We start from the raw sequence: 23,492 nt of genomic DNA on the forward strand, positions 1-23,492 counted from the left end.
GAGAGAATTTGTTGAAAAAAAAACGTTCGTCCTGGTACTTTACGGGTTAAAAAACCATTTGTCGAATTGTTTGCATTGTTCTTTTTGGTAGAAAGCGCTTGGCTTTCAAAAAGAATCGCAGACAACTGTCAATTCAAAAGTAGCCTGCTACGTTCTTTTAAAAGTTTAAGCTTTTAAAAAGAATTGTAGTACTGTCAAATAAAAAGTTTGGTAGAGCGGAAATTAAAAGTGGATTATGTTTAATTCAAAACATAGGTTTTACGAGAAAATTCCGCATAGTTAAAATAACATGTGTTATTTTAAGCTGAAAAAAAATATTTTTAATTTAAAACCAAGCATTTTCAACATAATAATTAATTTTTTTATTTTAAATTAAAATAAATATTACATTTAAAGTTTTTATAATTAGTTTCCAAAATATATAATAAATTATAATTATTAGTCATTTTCGAGGCTTATAGCGATCATGTTGACATCGTGGCTGCCTTCCTTCTCGATCTCTACCTTGGGGATCGAATGATCAATTTTGGACGGGGGTCCATCGGTTCGAACGTGGACCCGGTACTGGCAGCCGGGTGGATTCCAACGGCAATGCACGTTGTATTCGCTGGTACTTCCAGTTGAGTCTCAGAAATCGTTCATACCAGCTTTGATGACCTCGTTTGGCAAGGGTTCACCATTCAGTTTCTCGTTCACCGTTGCTCCCCTGAATTGGGGTCTTGCATCAATGTCTGGAGGTAGTATTTTATGGTCAAAAGCGATTGCAACATGATGGTTCCGTGTTCTGATGCGAACAGATTATTCGGTAGCTCTCCTCTCCGAACAGGGAAAGCAACATCCTAGGCAATCGATTTACGGCGCGAATCAGTCATTATCTTCAATCTCCGCTGTGGATTTTGCCTACATAAAACCGAAAACGAAAAGGTTACAAGCCACCTAATTTTCATTAATTAAATTAACAATAACTTACAGTCCCACTTCCATCTTGCTTAAATCCAGGTCGGGGTTTGCCTTTTTGTCGTAGCCGACAACTTCATTGGACTGTCTTTGCCCCGGATTGAATCCACTAAACTTTTCCGGCGGAATTCAACAAACGGATCTCTCATCCCGAAACACTATTAAAAATGTAAAAAATCAAAAACATAACTTTCGATTTACATATTTTCATAGTTGAAACTGCGAGTTTTGAGAAACTTTCAATTTAAAAAAAACAATATTTTTATTTGAACGATTTTTGTTCTTTTTGTGTATGAGTTATTAATAACGATTAAACAATGTGAAGCTTGTGATTAAGAAAAACTATTAATGATAAATCTTTAAAAAATCATGATAAGCGATTATGATTAATCATCGATCTAATTAATTTATCACAAGGGGTCTCTCAGCACGCTGTGCCAAAAACACAGTAGGGTACACCATGGCTCACTTATTGACACTGTTTGGCACTCATGGTACATAATTTTTATGATCTCTAAAGTAACTGGCAGCACTGCACTATTTCCAACCGGTTGAAACTAACGATTTAAAATTGGCTCACTACTTGACTAGCCTATTGGTCCCAAGCAAATCGATTAACGTACCCCAGTTCCAGTCGAAATTCTAGTACTTCACCATGTTTGTTTTGATTCGCTATGAAAGTTTGAAAGATAAAACGAGGGGTTCGTGGATTTTCCTATGCTTCGAGGGGTGCGTCGATTAGCTTGGGACCGAAGAGAGTGCCAGAGTTGAGCCAAAAAGTTGAGCATGTTTCTTCGGGACCTTCTGATCTTAGAGTTACCTCTATGGTATAATACTTTTAGCATAGAGGTAACTCTAAGACTAGAATGTTTAATAGAATGGGGTACGTTAATCGATTTGCTTGGGACCAAGTGAGCCAATTTAAAATCGTTAGTTTCGTATTGATTGTTGGTAAAAGGGCCGACATTGACTTGGAACTAAAAGAGCAAGAAGTGGACATCTGCGGAGTTCAGGAATCGCGAGTAGCATGGGAAACGATCGAGTCACAAAGCTACCATTGGTTTTATAGCCCCTGTGAAAACAGATCAAGCCACCACGGAGTAGGGATACTCATAAGAAAGAGTACCGATGTGCATTTGAAGAACTTCTGGGGTGTTTCTGAAAACATCTGCACGGCTTGGGTGGAAAAGAACACAGAACAGCAGAATGCCAGGAACCTTCGCAACACTCTCAAATATTTTGAGAATAGGACCGGAGGACAATTTTATGGTGCTTGGTGATTTTAACGGCCATATTGGATATGAGGATATAACGGATGACTTGCGTCATCTTGTTGGCAACCAGTTGCTACACAAAGAAAGCAACGAGAATGGTTTATTCGTACAACAACGCGCTCTACAATTCAATCTTGTAGTATCGAATAATCTTGCTAGATCGAGATTCGTATTGGAGACATGGTCAAACAAAACAACGACATCACAAATAGACCGCATTCTACTCCCATACGAATCTCAAATACGAATCAAAGAGAAAAGTATCAGAGCATTCTGGACAAAGAGGTTTCAGTCGAACCACAAGATCGTTTTGGCAACCATCAGAAATACATCGTACCAGTAGAAACCCCGTGCAGAGAAGAAAACAATGCAATTTAAACATCAATGGAACGTGAAACGTCGAGCAAAAAATCCAAAACGCAAATTCTGTGAGAGAAGAAAATCAATCTGCAACAACTCGTCGGACATGGAATCGAACTGGAACGAAATGAAAAACGTCATTACAGAAGCTGTAATTTAAACCATCCCTACACGGCGACTGAGAACGACCCAAATTTGAGTTTAGTTCACTCATAATCGCCAAAAGTGCAGGAACTCAGCGATGAGTAAATTTGCCTCATGTTTTGCCAGGTTTTTCCAGGATTTTCCAGGGAAAAATTCCTGAATTGGAGAAAAATAAAGATTCGATTCACTCAGTCTATTGGTACTACTCCGAGACTGAATAAAATTTTCGTCAATTTCCTCATTTTCCGGCAGATTTTTTAGGTTTTCCACAGGAAACCATGAGGCAAATTTTACTCATCGCTGAGTTCCTGCACTTTTGGCGATTATGAGTGAACTAAACTCAAATTTGGGTCGTTCTCATTCGCCGTGTAGAGAAAAAAAACCCACCAATGTCCCCAAAAACGCGCAAGGCATACTTCGAACTTGCAGAGAAAACTCAATCGCCAAAAACGATTTTCAGACGTCGAACAATGTCGTGTTGAAGTAGCAAGGGCAAGAAGTGAGTTTGAGCAAGCCAAACGGGGGCATATCTGGAAAACCTGGAGGGAGTTCTTCAAAAACATAGATAGCACTGAGCCGTACCAAAGGCTGAGGAAAACTTTTGACTTCCTGAAACAGAACCAGAAACAAAAGGGTCGAAAATCGGGTCGGAACACTGTAACATAATTTATATGGCTTGAGTCGTTATACGAATCTGTTGTGGAGGGTCAACATATTCCATTGCTGCCTGAAACTGGTTGTGATGTACCCGCACCATCCAGAGGAGAAGAGATTCAGAAATGGAACGTTTCCAGGCTCGGATGGAATCAACGTAGAACTTCTGAAAAACTCACCGAAGGAGTTTATCGATGAATTGCAAAAGCTGGTCGAAGTGGTCTGGAAAACTAATACTGCACCACCGGAGTTCTCCAACACTATACAAATGCCGATCCCGAAAAAGCCTTCACCAAAAGAAACTACTGATTTTCGTAAGATTACCCTCTGTAATGTAATATATAAAGTCATTGCACCGTATATATTAAATAAACTGGATTAAACCATGGATGAGCTGCCGTCCTACCAAGCAGCGTTTCTGGCAAACAGGTCAGTGGAGGATCACATTTTTACGTCAAAACGGATTACGGAGGAGTATTGGAACCACGGTATAACCATAGAGGTAGCTCTAAGACTAGAAGGTCCCGAAATAACGTGTTCAACTTTTTGGCTCAGCTCTGGTACTCTCTTCGGTCCCAAGCTAATCGATTCACCCCTCGAAACATTGGAAAAACCAATAACCCCTCATTTTATCGGTCAAACTTTCATTGCGAATCAAAACAAACATTGCGTAGTACTAGAATTTCGACTAGAATGGGGTACGTTAATCGTTTGCTTGGGACCGATAGGCTAGTCAAGTAGTGAGCTAATTTAAAATCGTTAGTTTCGTATTGATTGTTGGTATAACTGTTTATGCTCTTGCACTTGACATAAGACAAGCATTCGACTCAGTTAGCCCCACCTCAGTAATCGAGGCTCTTGAATCCCTGCAAGTGCCCAATTTTCTGATTAACAGAATAATAAATTTGGTGGCAGCCAGCGGCAGAACCAAAGGACCCCTAAAGTAAACAAAGGTAAGAGATAAGAAGTCTGCACATTATAGGCGAAATACGTGTATCTGCCAAGGATACAACACTTGGAGTGGAATTAGATGGAAGATACTAATCCTTTTCTCTCTCTCCATTTAAAGGAAAGGGTGTTAAACAAGGCTGCCCTCTGTCGCCAAGACTATTTACAATTGTACTGCACTGGGTATTATGTAAACTAACGGTCATTCATCCAGAAGTCCAACTCGTGCAAGGGCGGCAGCTGAGAACGTATTTAGCTGACATTTTTGCGTATGCAGATGATTTCATGATCATTTGCAGAAACATCAACGAGTTAGACAAGATCGTAGGTACTTTAAAGGGACTGCTGATTGATCCGGTCAAATCTGAACAGCTGGTACGAGACCCGCTTTCCACCAAAGTAGCTGTGGAAGCAGGTTTCAGCATCGGCGGAATTCAACTAAAGTCTAAAACTTCCTTCAAATACTTGGGAGTGTATCTAACAGCTACAGTAAACCACCCCGTGTCAGTTAAACAAAGATGCCGACAGGGTGTTAAAGTTAGCAAAGCAGTTCTTCCTTTTTTGCTGAAGAACAAAGTTCCTTGGGAGTATATAATTATAGAGGTAACTCTAAGACCAGGAGGTCCCAAAGAAACGAGCTCAACTTTTTGGCTCAGCTCTGGTACTATCTTCGGTCCCAAGCTAATCGATTCACTCCTCGAAGCATAGGAAAATCCACTAACCCCTCATTTTATCTGTCAAACTTTCATAGCGAATCAAAACAAACATAGTGTAGTACTGGAATTTATACTAGAATGGGGTACGTTAGTCGATTTGCTTGGGGCCAATAGGCTAGTCAAGTAGTGTGTCAATTTAAAATCGTTAGTTTCGTATTGATTGTTGATATAAATCTGTTGTGGTACCCACGGTAACATTTGGTCTCAACGCAATGTCGTTGACGGCCCGAAACAGAAGATCATTGCGTCGCTTCGAAAGGAAGACTGTTCAATTATGGTACAAAGTGAGTGGGGGTGCAACACAGGTCTCTACACGGAAGCTACTGCAGAACCGTACTATAGGGAAAAAAATAAAGCTAAGTAGAATTACCTATTGGGGGCATATTGTCAGGAGACAACAGAATCATTTGCTACAAGCTGCATACAATTTCAACCTAGAAGGCCCGAAAAGGAAATGCCGCCCATGTGACACATGGATTCAAACCCTTGATAAAGATCTAGCCTCGTTGGGAAAGGAAAGAACAGACTTTGAAGGACTACTTTGTAACAAAATTGAGCTAAGGAAGGATGTACATAAACTCTACGCAGTTGAAGATGTATTAGATAGCGAAGAGTCTGTCAACTCAGCATAAAATTAATTCTCACATAAATATTTATATGGAAGTTGAAATTAAAAACCATGTTTGCCTCTAAATGCTCTTTCATTGGTTTTCTTGCTCTGAAGATTTTTTTTCTGTATTTATTGTTGAGATTGTTGTTTTTGTTTTGTTTTGTTTCTGTTTCTCTTTGTTTTCGCAGTAGTAGTTTCTAGTGAAAGAAATGATCTCCATCACATCACTAAACATAACCACAAGCAATGACGAGGAACTGCATCCCAAACCCCATGATAAACAAGTAGCGGATGCATCCAACGAAACTTTTAAGCGCAAAAGAATCATTACCAACATAGGAGAAAATTCGGTAAGATCCTTTAAATTGCCTTATTTTATGATTCTTCAATATTGTACAAATATTTACACATTACACACAACTACACATAGTAACTCGGAGCGTTTGGTACGGTATGTTCACGCATCCTTCCGCCGATGTAGATTCAAGAAATGTTCCCATTCATTTCCAAGAATCACAGGGCTGTTACAAGATTTTCTGAATTTGATCCGCGAAATCCGCGATTTCTCAAAAGAACTTCAAATACTAATTCGCGACAAAAAAAAAAAAAAAAAAAACGGTTTTCATTGCCTAAAAATAGCATTTGTATACTACTACATGGCATTTCAAGCTTATTGCTTGTAGCATATTAGACTTTTGCCTGCTCTCAACTTAGTGTTCTTTGAAGTACTATCACATTTTAAATGAGAGCTTTCTATGCCTGTACCATCGTATGCCCAAGAAAAAAGAGAAATTTACCAACCCGAAAAATTAATACACCGGACGGGAATCGAACTCAGTCGCCTCCAGCATGGACTTGCTTTGTAGTTGCACCTTTACCGACTGAGCTAAAGGACTATCGTTTGTAAGCTTTGATTTTTTTTTAAATAACATTGTATCATCTTCGGTTATTTATGTATAGCATAAATTCTGAGTAATAAGTGAATATAATAAAACACTTACATTATGAGATTCTATTGAATAATACCGGCCTAGATTTCATGAAATATTATTTAAAATAATTAATGCATTTTCATTCGAAATGCATTTTTTTTTTTGAAAATTAACGTTTGCGTCTCTGACGTATTTTGCTGTCCTAAATGTTGTAGTTAATTTGGCTCTAGTTTTCTTAATTTTTTACCGATTCAAACCAAACACCCTGCACATCACATAATCGACAAATTACCAGAGTTTCATAAGCCACACTTGTTGGTCACGTCGTGTATTTACACGGATATTCCTTGAGTTCTGTCCAATGGTGAGACATTTTAATTTTTTTTTCAATATGAACCTATCACTTTTTGTTATCAAATCATAACCGAATCGTATTTATCCGGAGTGATTTGAGATTTGGGCGTAATTGCTTTTGTAAACAAAAACGTGTGTTTACCTTATCACCATAGTAATGTACTCGTGCAATTTTTGTGCATCTAAAACTACTCATAAAGACGATAATGAATAAAAACTGAATTTTTTTTATGCATTTCCAAATGGTTTCCTACCATTCCCATACATTCGAAGTGACTGGCCCTCTGAATGTGGATAATGTCAAAAACAACAAAACATGATTAATTCATTCACCTCATAGTGTTATTAGTTTTCGAAATTGAGCTTCCATTCGCAAGAAATTGGTGATTGACGTTGATTTGTTCTACTAGATCAACCAAGACTGAAATAATTTCTGTAGTATCGGAAAATGTCCAATCAGATTCAAAGTGGATCATGCATGATCTAGTTCCGAGTATGTAATCCATATGTTCAAGGTTCTTCAAATCGTCCTGGAGTTCAGATAATTTGATCTACTATATCAACCGAGACTGGGACAATGTCTTTAGTATCAACATATTTCCAGACAGATGCACAGTGTCTATGTGGATCATGCATGAACTATTGTCATGTATACCAAATGTTTAAAGTTCTCCAAATCGTGCTGGAGTTCAGATGATTTATTCTACTAGATCAACCATGACTGGGATAAAGTCTGTAGTATCGAAAAATGTCCAAACAGATTCATAGTGTCTATATAGATAATGTTTAATTATTTCCACGTATACCAGATGATCTAGGTTCTCCAAATCGTCCTACAGTTCAGATGATTTATTTTACTAGATCAACAAAGACTAGATCTCCAAAATCTCATGGAAGCATGAATTCGTATAAAATCAAAGGGTCTCATGCAAAAATTCAGCCTAAATGTTGTTTTGGTATGTTGAAAAAAAGCATAAATCAATGCGCAGTATTAAAAATTCTTAAAATCTTCCAGGAGTTGAAGTTCTATATGCCTAAAAACATTTGGTGAAATACAAAGATGTGTTACAAAAATATTTAAATTGTATTGGAGGTATTTTACAGGTTGATACATATCTTGTTCGATTTCTACTTTTGAGCATTTTGAGTCTCCGTTCGAATTATAATTTAAGATTATTTTTTTTTCCTTTGGTTTGTTTTTTTCCGTCGATCTTGTTTTCCGTGCTGAGCACCAATGCTACCGACGTGCCAGGAAGGCAGCTCCCACACCTGAACTCTACCTATCGATCCATCAACTCATGAACCGGTGACCAACGGCTTTACTTCCTTTCCGAAGGAAGGCGTAATCAGAGATGTTATACCTCAGAATATCCCGGCGGCGCCGACTGGGATTGAACCCAGGCCTGCTGGGGTGAGAGGTAATCACGCTTACCACTACACCACCGGCGCCGTAATTTAAGATTATCAATACGATGATTCGACTTAATGATAGAATGGGTAAACCTTCGGGAAGCCCCATAATATAATTGCCCAAGTAACAATTTTGATTTTATCATGGTTTGGAAGAGGCCTTATAGGCTTAGAATGGACTTAAAGACCACATTGAAATCGAAAATGTTGCTTGTGTGGTTTGGAATATTAGGTTTTCCAAAATTCCTGGAGTTCAGGTCTTTATTATTTTTTTTTAAATTTATCTATTATATTAATATATATTATACTATATATAATAGTAACTTTAACACTCATGGATCATTCGTGACTTATCCCGGTTCGATTTAGGTTCATGATAATGATGATTACCCCTAGGTTTGAGCTAGATGATTTATGTCTAAGATAATCGAGTACATTGACTTCAGCGTGAGAGGTATGGATTCAGATCTTTATATTTTACAGGCTAACCAAGGTATTCTACGATATCCTGACTAATCTTGTGTACCTGATTAGCACAAAGTGCAGAAATTATTTTTAATTTATCTCTGGACCAGTCATCTCATGATTTTTTTAAGTTCGTTGATTGTGTACGGTGTCGAACATTTGCAGGCCAAGCATGATCGGGTATGGAAGGAGTTTGAGACCGGACTTTTTTTTTTAATTGGCATGAATTTGCTTCTCTATCTTAAAGTAGCTTCGTGACAAGATATGTCTCGGTTGGGCTATATATTAACACTACTTTACTCGGAGAACTGTACCAAAATAATTAAAAAAATGTTCATCTAATGACAACCAAAAGAAAAAAATACCCTGTAAGCTACCTTAATAGCTCCACAGTCCACATGCTCCAACAAATAAAAGAAAAGAATAGGTTTGTTTTGTTATTTTCAGGAATTTTGATACTTTACCACAGTGAAAGTATAATATGAAAATTGTAAACAGATGTGTAACAAATTAATATAATTATGCATATTAAAAAAAATATTGATTCTATGTAAAAATGCAAGTTTTATAAGCGTTTAAATGATTCTTGAAGACCAAATTATGGCCTACAAGACTATGATAAAACCAAAATTGTTACTTAGGATGAGTATACATTATCATTCCCGGTGCGATTTGGGTTTTCCCGCATTTTTCCCGGTTTTTTTCCCGGCAAATCCGAATTCCAGGTTTTTTCCCGGATTTCCCGGTTTTCCCGGTTGGATAAACATCCCGATTCGTTTATGATTTGACAACGAAACATTCTATGTTCCCATTGGAAAAAAAGGAAAATGTCTCACATTGGACAGACCTCAGGGAATTTCCGTGTAAATCCAGTGTGACTTATGGAATTGAGATCATTTCTCGATTATTTGCAGGATGTTTGGTTTGAACCGGTAAAGATTGAGAGCCAAATGAACAACAAAATTGATTACAGCAAAATAGTCCGGGACGGAAAGGTTACAATGGTTACAATTCCACAATTTTTATGACAGCACATCAGTCCCTTCGTGATTTAATGTTTCCGCGATTTTCGCGACTGAAAGTTCAAATCCGCGACAAATCCGCGAAATCCACGCCTGTTGTAACAGCCCTGGAATCATCTTTGCGGCAAATACAACGCAGTAGGCCTGGCCGTATAGATGTTTATATCATATCTCAGATATGCTGTAAACATCAATTAGACAAGAAAAATGATTCGACCAAATCTAACCTAATCATTTTCCAGGATGCTTTCTCATACTGGCTGCGTTTGTATTAGATTAGATTAGAGGTAACTCTAAGACCAGAAGGTCCCGAAGAACCGTGCTCAACTTTTTGGATCAGCTCTGGTACTATCTCAGGTCCCAAGCTAATCGATGCACCCCTCGAAACATAAGAAAATCCACTAACCCCTCATTTTATCTGTCAAACTTTCATAGCGAATCAAAACAAACATTGTGTAGAACTAGAATTTTTTCTGGAATGGGGTACGCAAAATTTTGCTGATTTAAGACTTGATGAAACATCAGCAAACGTTCCAGCAAAATATTGCAGCTGAACTATTAAATTCAGTAAATCGAATTTGTTTTCACTATATGAGCTTCCAGCTTAAATAAAAAAGATAAAATCGCCAGACGCTTTTCTAAGTATCATTCAATAAATATAACCAGTGTTCGAGCCAGTGTCCTTACAAAATACTTGCGACTGTGATGCTAGCAGTTTGACAGCTCTTTGACTGGGTAATAGTTTATTTTAGCTGAATTTTCCGGTAAAAATATCGTTTGCTGTTTTTCAGTAAAGCTTTGGATTGCTGATCATGATTCGCATAGGCAACATGGTATACCGTGACAGCGGGCTCAGCACAGCAAAATATATGATTTGAGCCCGGGACATGCTGCCTACTGTCAAACGCTGCTGTTGGTATAGGCCTTGTCACTTGCCAGGCAACACTAGATTGATCTAAACAAAAACAGAGAAAATGGCAGCAGGGCACGTAACCTGTTATTCGCTGTCCCGCTCAGGGATGCAGAGAAAATTTCATACAGCGTGGTCTGGCAATGTGAATTTGTTGTCTATGATATTCTTATGCACTAGATGTGACGTCACTTTTGCTGTTGTATTCATGATATTGACGATTTGATATTTCTGAAACATCGACGATTTAGGCACGGTAACGCATGCTACCAATGAATTTTACTAAGAAAGTGATGATTTAGGAATTCAAGAAGAAGAAGAAGCAGAAGCAAATCGAATGATTGTTTAGTTGCCTCTTAGCACAACTGATTCCGTTCGAATATAAATTTCCTTTCCCTTCCACAAGCTTCACCCGCCATCGCCGTTTATTGCAAAAATTTGACCTTAACCAATCGACAGAACGGTATTATATATTTAAAAAAAAAGAAACAAACACAATGACCCCGTAAAAAAGACCATATCTCACAGCACTCTCTTGCCTTTATGTATTAACTTTTTGATATTCATCAAACGTGGAAAAACTCATTGATGCGTGAACCCCGACGAGAAGCTCTTCCGCTCATAAACAACAGCTAGCTAATAGGGCGCTAACCGAAGAGAACCATGCGTCGTCCATGTGCGCTGTTTCATGTTTTCATTTTTTATACACTTGGAGTCAACCAATCAAAACATTCCAACTTGTTTTTTCCCCCAACAATACACCTTTGTTGTTATTATTCCTTCTACTGTTCAGCTTAGTGTCAAGCATCAGGCACTCTGCTAAACGCCCCGGTCGGTGTTGGCATGAATGGATTTATTTTTTTTTCTAGCTTCACTCCAAACGTCATCACCGGAATCACTCTTTTGGAATGGAAACTGTAATGTGTATATGAATGGATGTGGATTTAATGTATATATGGCGCAAAGTGTCAAGAGAATGTCCCATCATCATCATCATCGCAGCAGGCGAAGCGTTCGTTCGGTGCTTCCCTGGACGACGATCGCGAGAGCTGATATGGATACAGAACGAACGGCACGAATATGCGTGTGAAGCGGAATTGGTGAAATGTAAATCTTTGCTCGAGTGCCTGAATAGAATGATTTAAGCAAACCGGAAGCCGCTTCGGGATGAGACATTCTCCGGCTTTTGCTGTTCTAATGGAATTAGAAATTAGAATGTGTTTCATGCCCCCTTTTGATGCGGGGTTAGGAGGGTAAGAGTGCTCAATCCAAAAGTGCAGTGCAAACTCCCGCCCGTCTCCATGGCGATGTTAAAATCTATGCCTACCATGTTCTTGATCAGATTCTCCTGTTCGATATCCAAATTGTTCTTTTTGCTCTGCAGCACTCGTGGCAGTGAAATCGAAGCCATGGCGGTATGACCTCCTTCGGAGCACTTTTTCCTCGTACGAAAAACTGACCGATTCACCACTCACTACTGGCTGCAGGAAAATTCCATCAAAAAAAATCAGAGGGAACACCCTTAATTTAGGGTCCCCGAGATTGTGTTTACTTCGTTGAACACTTCGCTCTAGCACGGTCAATCTTCACGGCTCGATGACCTACTCTCCGCTCACTTTACAATCTTGACTTCGGAGTCACACCTAAGACCTCACACGAAAACACTAGAGGCGTACACCGCCCCCAAAAGATCAACGATAAATCTAGCACAAAACCTACGACTCTATTTTCACTCTGTTCACAGAGTACACAGAGAGAGCGAGTGAGGGCAGCAATTTTCGTATTAATCACCCGCACACAAACACTTCTGGGATCGCACTACAATTCATCCAGGTTTCCCGGCTATAGGTCATACGACGTCGTTCTCACTGTATTCTCGCCGACTCACATCTGTCGCAAATTTGACGCTGGCCACGAACGACATGTGCTTAGTGCACTATGCAACGAGCACGTTTTGCTTCTTGTGATGGGGAGTTGGACCGAACGTCCAGCGCAACCGTACGGCTCGAGTAGACTGTCGTCGCCGTCGGAGCAGTGGTTGTAGAGTGTCGAAATGTTGAATGAATTTCCACAACAGCGTAAAATGCGTAGCCACGGGATATAGTACGGGGTTGTTCATAAACCACGTACACTATAAGAGGGTGGGGGTAGTTTGACGATGGTATACGGTCCATATAAAGTTCCAAAATTTTGTTTGGACGATTGTCTACGCGGGAGAGAGTAATTGATGATCTAAAACATCCCAAAAACTGTCTACGTAGTTTATGATCTGCCCCCGAGTGGCTACTGAAGTGCAGCTTACATCTCCGAGAGCGCGAGAGCAAGAGAGAAGCAAAACATTGAGAGATAATGCAATTTTCTCTCTCTCTCTCTCTCTTGCAGCCCTACTTGCACAACTACCATGCAAAAACTGTAAGGGAACCGTGCATGGAGCGCTGATTGAGGATGAATCATAAAAGTTGAAGCATTCAATTTGTAAACAAGCTAATACTCCGTCATTGACGGTGATGACATTTGATGTACGTCATATAAATTTATCACAACTATTAAAATTTAATCGAAAGTTCTGTAACATTCGCAACACACCAGTTGGCAATGACCGATTCGAAAAACATGCCCCCATTAATTGGTATTTGTAAACATCGGAAATGTCATTGGAACAACAAGGGAGTCACACCAGTCTCAGTTCACTGTACCTACAACAAAAGGGCGATCGTTTCCTGTGCGGTTATGGATTACTTACGGTTTAGTCACACTTTCTTTCGTATTTTCACCAACATGTTAAAACTGCACTAAAACAACACGAAACGATTCACTTTTACGACCACTATTTTTCGAATACAAAGCTAAAAATGGATAAATTATTGGTCGGATCAGAAAGTTCTCCAAAAATCTCTTCTGGCGAATGTCACTCTAAGATATGTGTAGAGAGGCTGCTTACCAATACCTACGTACTATAACTGCTGGCATAATGGCTGGAAGTATGTTTTGTTCGAAGAGAATGGAACCGCTGCTCCATCTTTGGGATAATACGAAAAGCTCTGGTCAAAACATGCTCGGTTACCCTCTCTTTATGTGATGTTCTCTTTTGGACAGTGCATACGCATGAAAAAGTCATGGAATTGTTCGCTCAGATACCAGAATCTATTTAATTATTTTTTTCAAGTATATTAAGTATAAGTTATCATTGCATAATTATTAATTTAAATAATATCATGATACCAGGGGGTTAGTCGCTATGCCACCTTGTGCCTGTGCTAATTTTGTTTCACGTGTGTTTCTGGGTGTTTCTTCGTCAATGTCATTTATATAAGGTCCGGGCCAACAGGCTTATTGGTGTTAGTGAAGTGTGCAAATGTCTATTGGCGTTCGTATGCCATTGCAATGTTTATCTTTTTACACGAACCAGCTGTTGGCAGTGATGTAAATCTCACTGTTCGCAGTATGGAGTGTTATAGAGATTGCTAAAATGTGAATGTAGGGTTAACTACCCCATTTCCGACCTATTAAGCACAACTCGCACTTAGTCTTTCTTAATCTAGCACAGTTTAGCACCAAACAGAATGTTATTATTACAGATGGCTTCCAAATTTATTTACCTTTCCATGCGTGTACCGTAAGATTTGATAAAGAGAAAACAATCGTTGGGATATTGTCAAAAGTCTAGCACTGCTTCTTGACGCCAAACTCGGCCTACGGATTCTAAACTCGGCCTAACGCATTGAAATGTCATTAAAAGGCCAATGAATTCACTTCGGTCTATAGCAAACCCCACACGCATCAATATATTGACGCGAAGGGGAATTATTGACAATAATATTGATGATGTGAATTCAGAAATATTGTCAATCTCGATATATTGACGTCAATATAGAATGTATTGACAATACGATTATTGTCAATAAAAGTAATCGTGTAGGGTCCACTTATCGGATGAAGATAAAACATGATTCGGTCGGAGCGCCTCTTTTGTTTTTGGGAATAACTAAGAGGAAGAGGTGACAATTGGCTTCTTCCTCTTTTATTTCTATCTCTATCTCTATCTCTATCTTTATCTATCTCTATCTCTATCTTACGCACATGAAATCGGCCAATCAGGAGCTGGTTCACGTTTGACAGAAAAGTGGTTCATTTTCGCCCCCGTATTGTCACCTCTTCTCTTAGGGGAATAATGGGTGCAAACTTTCATATCACGCGTTCTCATTGACTTCGTTCCGTAGCTTATTAACTAAAGTATCGTACCAAACGCACAAATTGACTTGTTTACTCTGAAATCATGGATTTATTTGAAGATTTCTGCTCGATGTATGTATGTATGTAAGGTAGCCACCATCCCTTCGAAGATCTTGTCTTGTATGCAGCTCCACTTAATAGCAAGATCAATTTGAGCTACCGATCTGAATTCACAATATCGCTGTATGAAGGGCCAAAAACGGTGGGGTGGACCCGTAAGCAGAGACACTTACGCGAAATCCACGGGAATTTAGGAATCTTCTTCCAACAATACCATCCAACAAATCGAATAACGCAATTCGCAATACTTATTAAGCTTCCTACCGGATGGTTTGTTAAGAAGGGCGCGTCAATCTCCATGAAACTGTTGGAGTAGAATTCACACCATCACATTCGAATCGGTAGGATAAAGAAAATGATAGAGTTTATTCCCTCCTAGACTCCGGTTGTCATACCACTCCAATCGTCCAGTTCCAGGTCAAATGATACCCTGATGCTCCCTCCCAACCCAGTATTTATTTATATAATGAAAATACAAGTAATAGAGAAATGAAATATATCAGAACATTAAATATGAAATAATGTATATAAATTAATATAGATACAGAAGTTAATATTCTACAATGAAAATAATAACTATTTTACATATAACAAGAAGCAGCTCTATGTTTCCTCAGCCCACAATATCAAGTGGATGTAACACTGAAATTTCAAGGTTGTATTAAGCAAATATATATTTTTATCTCTAATTACTAATAATGTAAGGATGTAAATGTAAAGTATAAAGTGTGATGTATAACTAACAGGACTAACAATAAAATGGGAATCTCATCTAAATGATGCCATGCACAACGAGACATAACCTGTATAAAAATATATGCATATAATGTTATGTATTGTTGTAGCTTCCACTACTTCATCCGCTTAATTTTAATTTCGATGAATAATGCAATACAATATAAATATATAATTGTTCTAGCTAATATTGGTCATTAGATAGATCTTGTAAACATATGTAATGAAGAAATGAAATATATCAGAACATTAAAATACGTAATAATGAAAATACATTTATATGGATAAAAAAAACTGGTATTCCGCAATGAAAATAATAATTATTTTACATACAATATGATGCAGCTCTATGTCTCCTCAGCTCCCAATAAGGAAGAGGTAACCCTGAAATTTCCAGGTTATATTATGCAAATAAATATTTTTAGCTAGAATGATACTTGATATGTTTGTGTTGTTTTATGTTGTAGGAGAGCTTGGGATTAAACCCATGATGTTCTGCTCATTAAGCAAAACCGATCCCTCTAAGGTTATCGAGCATCTCAAAACCAAAACACTAGATGGCAAAACATGATTAAGCCCTCACCTGGTATGTAATGAACAACAGAAATACGCGATAATTCATATATTTTCAGCATATGGTCCAATATCACAACTGTTGATAAAAGGAACGGATCCCATCTTATTTAAGACCTGGATGACCTGAAATGTGTGTAATCGGGTTAATACCCAACAAACAATTGAGAGCTCTTATAAAACACCTGAGTTGATCAAACGTTGAATAATAGCTTCCAGAGTTGAACAAGAATGTAATTGTATTGCCATTTGATTAAAAGTTTTAAAAGCTGTTGGAGCACTCTTAAATGATTGTTTACGTTCGGTTTAACTATATGCTTTATAAGACCTACGATAACTTTTATAGCACCTTAGTTAAACTGATTCACAAGAGCTATACAGAACGTGGAATAAACGCATCAAAACAAACCATTGGGAGCTCTTATATAACACCTGAGTTGATCAAACGTTGAATAATAGCTTCCAGAGTTGTACAAGAATGTAGTTGTATTGCCATTTGGTTAAAAGCTTCAAAAACTGCTTGGAGCACTCTTAAATGATTGTTTACGTTCGGTTTAACTATATGCTTTATAAGACCTACGATAACTTTTATAGCACCTTAGTTAAACTGATTGACAAGAGCTATATAGAACGTGAAATAAACGCATCAAAACAAACCATTGGGAGCTCTTATACATCACCTGAGTTGATCAAACGTTGAATAATAGCTTCCAGAGTTGTACAAGAATATAGTTGTATTACCATTTGGTTAAAAGCTTCAAAAACTGCTTGGAGCACTCTAAAATGATTGTTTACGTTCGGTTAAACTGTTTGACAGGAGCCATATAGGATGTGGAATAAACGCATCAAAACAAACCATTGGGAGCTCTTATATAACACCTGAGTTGATCAAACGTTGAATAATAGCTTCCAGAGTTGTACAAGAATGTAGTTGTATTGCCATTTGGTTAAAAGCTTCAAAAACTGCTTGGAGCACTCTTAAATGATTGTTTACGTTCGACCAACCACAATTTTGTTGCTAAAAATAGCACAAGTGACAGGCATGTTTATATAATCATAAGGCAAAGATTATTCGACTGCAAGAGAAGTTACTCAAGATGAGCTTGATATACTTCTCTCATATGATCAAAATATGTATTCAAGAATAGAGCAGATGGAAACAGAAGCGGCTGGCAATCCGGGATCATGAGTTCGAATCTTGCTTCGAGAAACCTTTGGTGGAGTAGAGGTAAATTATATATAGGTGTTATTAATAAATGCAAACATTAATTTAAGACATATATCATATAATCAACGATAACATTTCTAGATAAATTCTCTCAATTAATGATTAGAGAGATTAATTGAAAGAATATCAATCAAAGATTAAACAGATGCTTGTTACTACTTCCTCCATGATCACAGAATGTGAATTATGGCATAATTACATATTTTTTCAATGTGCACAAATAAATTAAATTGATAAAAACTGTACAAGCAATTATTTTGGCGTACCACGACAATTGTTAAACTAATTTTAATCTGTGAATATTGTGAGTACTTACACAACGGTTATTAAGGAGTCATTAAAAAGTGCTATAAACGCTTTTCACCGCTTGCTGTTCAATTAATATTTAGGAGTCATAAAAGAGTGTAACAAACGCCTCTCAGGTTTCCTCTCTACTAAATTTCAAAGCAGCTGTCAGGAAGTGTCTACAAACGTTGTATAAGAGCTTTCACCAAAACAATAAAGCTTGACTTTAAATATGTATCTATAAACGTTGTATAAAAGTTGCTTCTATCCGGTTGTTAAGGAGTCATTGAAAAGTGCTATAAACGCTTTTCACCGCTTGCTGTACAATGATTATTTAGGAGTCATAAAAGAGTGCAACAAACGCCTCTCAGGTTTACTCTCTACTAAATTTCAAAGCAGCTGTCAAGAAGTGTCTACAAACGTTGTATACGAGCTTTCACCAAAATAATAAAGCTTGAGTTTAAATATGTATCTATAAACGTTGTATAAAAGTTGCTTCTACTCCTATACCGCGTATACATATAATGCTGTAGTTGAACAGGTTCTCCAAACCAGTGTAAACAAGAGTTTTACAGAAGTTGTAATAAACAAATTGTACAGTTATTATTCAGCATGCAGTTGAATAAAATCACAATGGAAGCGTTTCTTCAACAAGAAATTGATTTTGGATAAACGTTTTACTGAATACGTTAGACAACACCTTTGTGTTGCAGTTGTATAGGTTCTCCAAACCAGTGTAAACAAGGGTTTTATAAAAGTTGTGGTTAACACATTGTGCAATTATTATTCAACATGCAGCTGAACAAAATCAAAACGAAAGCGTTTCTTCAACTGGAAATTGTTACTTGGGTACTTATTTAAATGTAATAGAATATTGAAAATGCGTTATAATGCCATGTAACAAGATACAATAAACACAAGATTTTTACAAAACAGATAATGAACGATTCAGATTTCTTTTCAAGCTGACACTATGCTTCCCTGGAGCCGCTCATAATATTTAGCTAACATTAAGAATTAAGTATAATAAAATGTAATTTACAATAATATTAAATGATGTTAAGTCAATAATGAAAGATATGTAGTACTATAAACACTATACAAATAGGATAACCAATAGCTAGCTTAGCTTAGATTGACTGCACTCCGTGATTGATCAGAATCAGTGAAATTGTACAATGAATCAACTGAATGGGGCTGGGAGTGACCGTCCATTCTCATTGTACAAGTTTCAGTGACTCTATATGTTGTAGATCAATAACGGCGCCGGCCACGTCCTTGCAATCAGGTGGGAGTAGGGAAGGAATATTAGAGTGACCTTTGTTGTTTGTGGGCCGTGTTTAGCTCTGCATCCCAACAAAAGACACAGAAAAGGAGATTTTGTTAGTAAGTTGGGTTCGTTGGATCAGGATTCACCTTGATAAGTGATGCGACCATGGTTTTAAATGAATCAGTGTTATCATGCATTATACTTGGATTTGCCCGAAGCCAAAACCAAATGGTGTATCATTGGGCCTTATTACGGGTGTCACTACACGGTAATAAGAAAGTGATACTCAGAATAAGAGCCGTGATTACCGTACAAATCAAATGGGAATCACTTCACCGTGACGACAAGTGACAACTTTTCACCGTGATGTGACATCCGTAATAAGCCCCATTATAATATAAATCTGAAGACGTTCCATCATCGAAATGCTGAAAATGAACTTAGAGCATGAGCATGAGCAAAATTGATCGCCCGCGACTGCCAACACCAAAGAGCTGAAAACCAATTCAAACAAATCAAATCAACAGACAAAACCAGGGTGAAAGCCGTAAGAGTGAATCATTACAGTATAAATCTAGTGATGTTCCGTCATCAAAGAGCTGGAAGAAAACTCAAATAATTTAAATCAATAGATCCAGTCTGAATGAAGGCTGCAAAAAGAGAATAATTAAACAGCAATGACCCCATTTTGTCAGCTAGCAAAGTATGTGTATCTTAAACATTCATCTTGAAGGAGGAAGGTATGAAATTACAATTATGTGGAATTATTGAAAAATAACAGTCTGATGCGCGGAGAGATTGACAGGATCGGGTCATAACTGTAATGTGAATATTAGGAAGATTTATCATCATCAAACTATTCTTGAATTGACCTGGAAGAATGCTTGTGAATAATTGTTATACAGATAAATTAAATTGATAAACTAAATGGTTCAAACAACAACTCCAGCCTGTAAAAAAGCTGAAAATAGGGAATCTTTACAATGTGGATCCCCGACGGTCTTCTACTCAGTAAGCAAAAGCGGCAGCCACCAGGCTAGTCGAGCTGCTCAATTTAAATATTGAAACCTTATTTTGTGAAGTTCTTAAGAATACCAATTGAAACACAATGTAAACAAATAACAGTTAAGAGTCTCATCCGAATCAAATGATTCCAAACGATACGCATTCATAGAAATTAAGTTTAAATAGACAAAAGTAGAAAAATGGAACAATCTCACCAAATCAGTCCAACTGAATCCCTTGCAAGCAGCTATGTCACGCTTGGTGTAGTAGCTCCGATCATAGACCCGCCCTACGGGGATCAATCCTCTGGTCGAATGTAGTCGATTGCTCCATGACGCGAACACGAAGCGACCGCTCACAAAATCATACAACGCGTAAACAAACTGAAATCAAAAACTATCACACGCGACGCCACAAATTTCTGTACCGGGAGCACAAGCGAAGAAAAAAACAAACAACGCAGATAGCGACATCTCTTCTGCTGCCTGCAAACATGATGCATCACGTTTTCTTTTTCGATTCCAAAACTTCTCGGAAAGCGAGAAAACCACCCATCACACACGTATAACCGTCCGGGAGGCAGAGTGCCAGCGCTAATCTGGCAAAATCAGCGAACGCACGCACAAAACAGATACAAACTTATACACAACCGTCTCCGAACAGGTTCGAAGCTGAACTGTGAAGATTTCTGCTCGATAGGCCCAAAATGGGCGGTTAGGCCGAAGTAGTTCTCTACCCTATCAGTGATTTGTTTTCATCAGGAAAATTTTCCTCTACACTCATAAAAAATAACACGTCACTCACATGTGTTTCACATCTAAATTTGCGCAATTTGGCAAACACATCCATTTCAAGTGTGAATGTTTTGAATAAAACTATTTCTTATCACTATAAAAACGCTTGTGACACACGCGGATTCCATATGTCCCGGTTGTTGACTTAAAAAATCTGACACATAATTATCAATCGCTCTACACTTGTAAGTGTGATGTCAATCATATCGGATTAGTATGTCATGTTTATTGGGTTTTAACTATTTATCACACAAATTTGTTAGACAAATTTCAATTTTATTTAAAAAAATTACATTTTAATATTGTATTGCTGCTGGGGAACCAGCTCGACCTCGATGCCAGTCATCATGTACAGGAGCCATTCGTGACCCAATTAAAGTAAAGAGGTTTACTGTAAGGATAGTTCTGAAAAGAGAATGCTGATAAGATTTTAATGCTATTGGCAGTACAGAGTTACTCACCTTTTCAATTAAGTTTCTAGTTCGATAGACATGGCTCCCAGAATATCCTCCAGAATCAATTCCTCAGAAGAGAATCCACGTACTACTCCATCACTGCAAACAATCCGAAAATAAATCAGATAAAATAATTTCATGCATATCATATGATTACCTCTCCTTGTCAATCAACACTTCACTGAACCTATCAACTCGAAACACCGGGCCACGGGTGCATAATCATCTTCCTTTACCACTGGTTTTTTCGGTTTGTAATGATCTCCTTCGGAAATTTTATCTAGCATGAAAATCACTCTTGGCCCTGCTATCCACGAAAAAGGTTCTTCGAGCACAATCTTCGGGAATTGTATAATTTGCATACCGTGCAGCTGTTTCTCATGGCAACGCCATTTTTACTTGATTTAGGATGAAGTTGACAGGTGGAAAAAAATATATTCTTGTTTACCTTTGAGAAACAAGTAATTCGCATCATATTGAAATGCTAATCACTTGAAAGCGATTTGTTTTGAACAGTGGTGTGGTTTCATAAGTTATTCAATTGGATTCAACGTGAAATACACTTGAATTGATGGAGTAGGATTTTTCATCAATCCAAAGTGTAAAGCACTAGAACAACACTTTGATCCAATGTGGAAATCCTTGAAAATCAATGTGGATGTGCATTTGAAAAATCAAGAGTTCAAACATTTGAATCAGACGTGTACATTTTTTTGAGTGTATGATTTTTTTTTTCCTGATGAAAACATTTTGCGTATACGTATAGGCTTCTCTGACGTTTGTGAAATGCATAAGTATTAGTGCAAAACTTGGGGTAAATTATAACTATTAGTGGAAGAAAACCTTTGAATTCACCCAAAGTTCTTCACTAATACTTGTGCAATTCAAAAACGTCAGAGAAGTCTAAGGCCTGTACTCAAAAAAAAAAAAAAATGCACCAGACAAAAGTGTTTGCCAAAAATTTATTTATAGCCGGATTTTCTTGAAACTTTCAGGGAATGAACAAATACATATGGATTATGTTTCGGCATAATTACTTTATTCAATTTCCTTTCCATCGCTGAAAGCCCGCGCCTTTCCCTTAAGACCCCGCATTACATTTTGTGCAATGGTTGAGCCGACCTTTTTGGCCACTTTCATCCATTCTTTCTTCAACTCCAGCTCGTTCTTAAACACCTTGGACGATTTTCGAACTTTGGCCTTCATTATGGACCAAAATCTTTCCACCGGACGAATCTCTGGTGAATTTGGGGGGTTGGCGGTTTTTGGTACAAAAACAACGTTATTGTCTCTGTACCAATCCAACGTCGATCGCGCGTAATGGCATGATGCCAGGTCCGGCCAAAATAATGTCTCGCCTCCGTGGGACCGCAGGAAGGGCAACAGACGCTTCTGGAGGCACTCGGTGCGGTAAATTTCGCTGTTGATGGTACCCATTGTGATGTACGGTTTACTCAGTTTACCGCATTGGCATATAGCCTGCCAGAGCAAGTATTTTTTGGCGAATTTGTCCACTTTCTTCTTCCTTATGTCTTCCGGAACATCAAACCGTGATTTGGCAACGTAGAACTCCAGCCCCGGTATCTGCTTTGCGTCTGCCTTGATGTAGGTTTCGTCATCCATAACCACACACATCGGTTTCGTTAACCGCTCTCGATACAGCTTCCTTGCGCGGGATTTGGCCGCCGTGTTTTGTTGATCACGCCGGTTCAGTGCCTTCCGGACCTTGAATACACGAAACCCAGCTCGTTTCATGGTTTGCTGAACGAACCAGGCGGAACACTTTGCCTTCAGAGCCGCGTCGCGAATCGAAAGGTTCGGATTACGTTTGAAATAATCCAACACCTTCCGGGCCTTCACAGGGTCAGCTGTCTTCGATTTTCTTCCACTTCCAGCCCGCCTCTCGGTCGTTTGGGACTCCTTAAACGAATTTACCACCCGAGACACAGTTGTATGGGTGATTCCCAGTTGTCTTCCGATCCATCTCATGGTCGCAGTCGGATTTTCCATGACGGCGCGCAAAATTCTGCGGCGATTTTCTTCTTGTTTCGATTACATCTCAATAACCATTGAACCGATTGTTATGAAATTTTGCACA

The 23,492-nt window shown here is 38.2% G+C and overlaps 1 protein-coding gene across 6 annotated transcripts in view; it reads right to left on the minus strand.

Moving 5' to 3' along the window:
- Positions 1 to 13,637, minus strand: part of Hip1 (Huntingtin interacting protein 1) — an 82,967-nt gene extending 69,330 nt beyond the window's left edge. For 2 of the 6 annotated variants that reach the window (XM_065234030.1, XM_065234025.1), the window contains exon 1: positions 12,084 to 12,773. In XM_065234030.1, the coding sequence (XP_065090102.1) occupies positions 12,084 to 12,167 (84 nt within the window). In that variant the 5' untranslated portion in view covers positions 12,168 to 12,773. Of the gene's footprint in view, positions 1 to 12,083; positions 12,774 to 13,499 lie in introns of those variants that run through there. The other 4 variants (XM_065234026.1, XM_065234024.1, XM_065234027.1 and 1 more) reach the window with 3 other exon arrangements.
- Positions 13,638 to 23,492: the final 9,855 nt, after the last annotated feature.

The sequence above is a fragment of the Ochlerotatus camptorhynchus genome, unplaced genomic scaffold, assembly GCF_037179485.1.
Source record: "Ochlerotatus camptorhynchus isolate MF236.1 unplaced genomic scaffold, CSIRO-AGI_Acam_v1.1 ptg000428l, whole genome shotgun sequence".
NCBI classification, from domain to species: Eukaryota; Metazoa; Arthropoda; class Insecta; order Diptera; family Culicidae; genus Ochlerotatus; species Ochlerotatus camptorhynchus.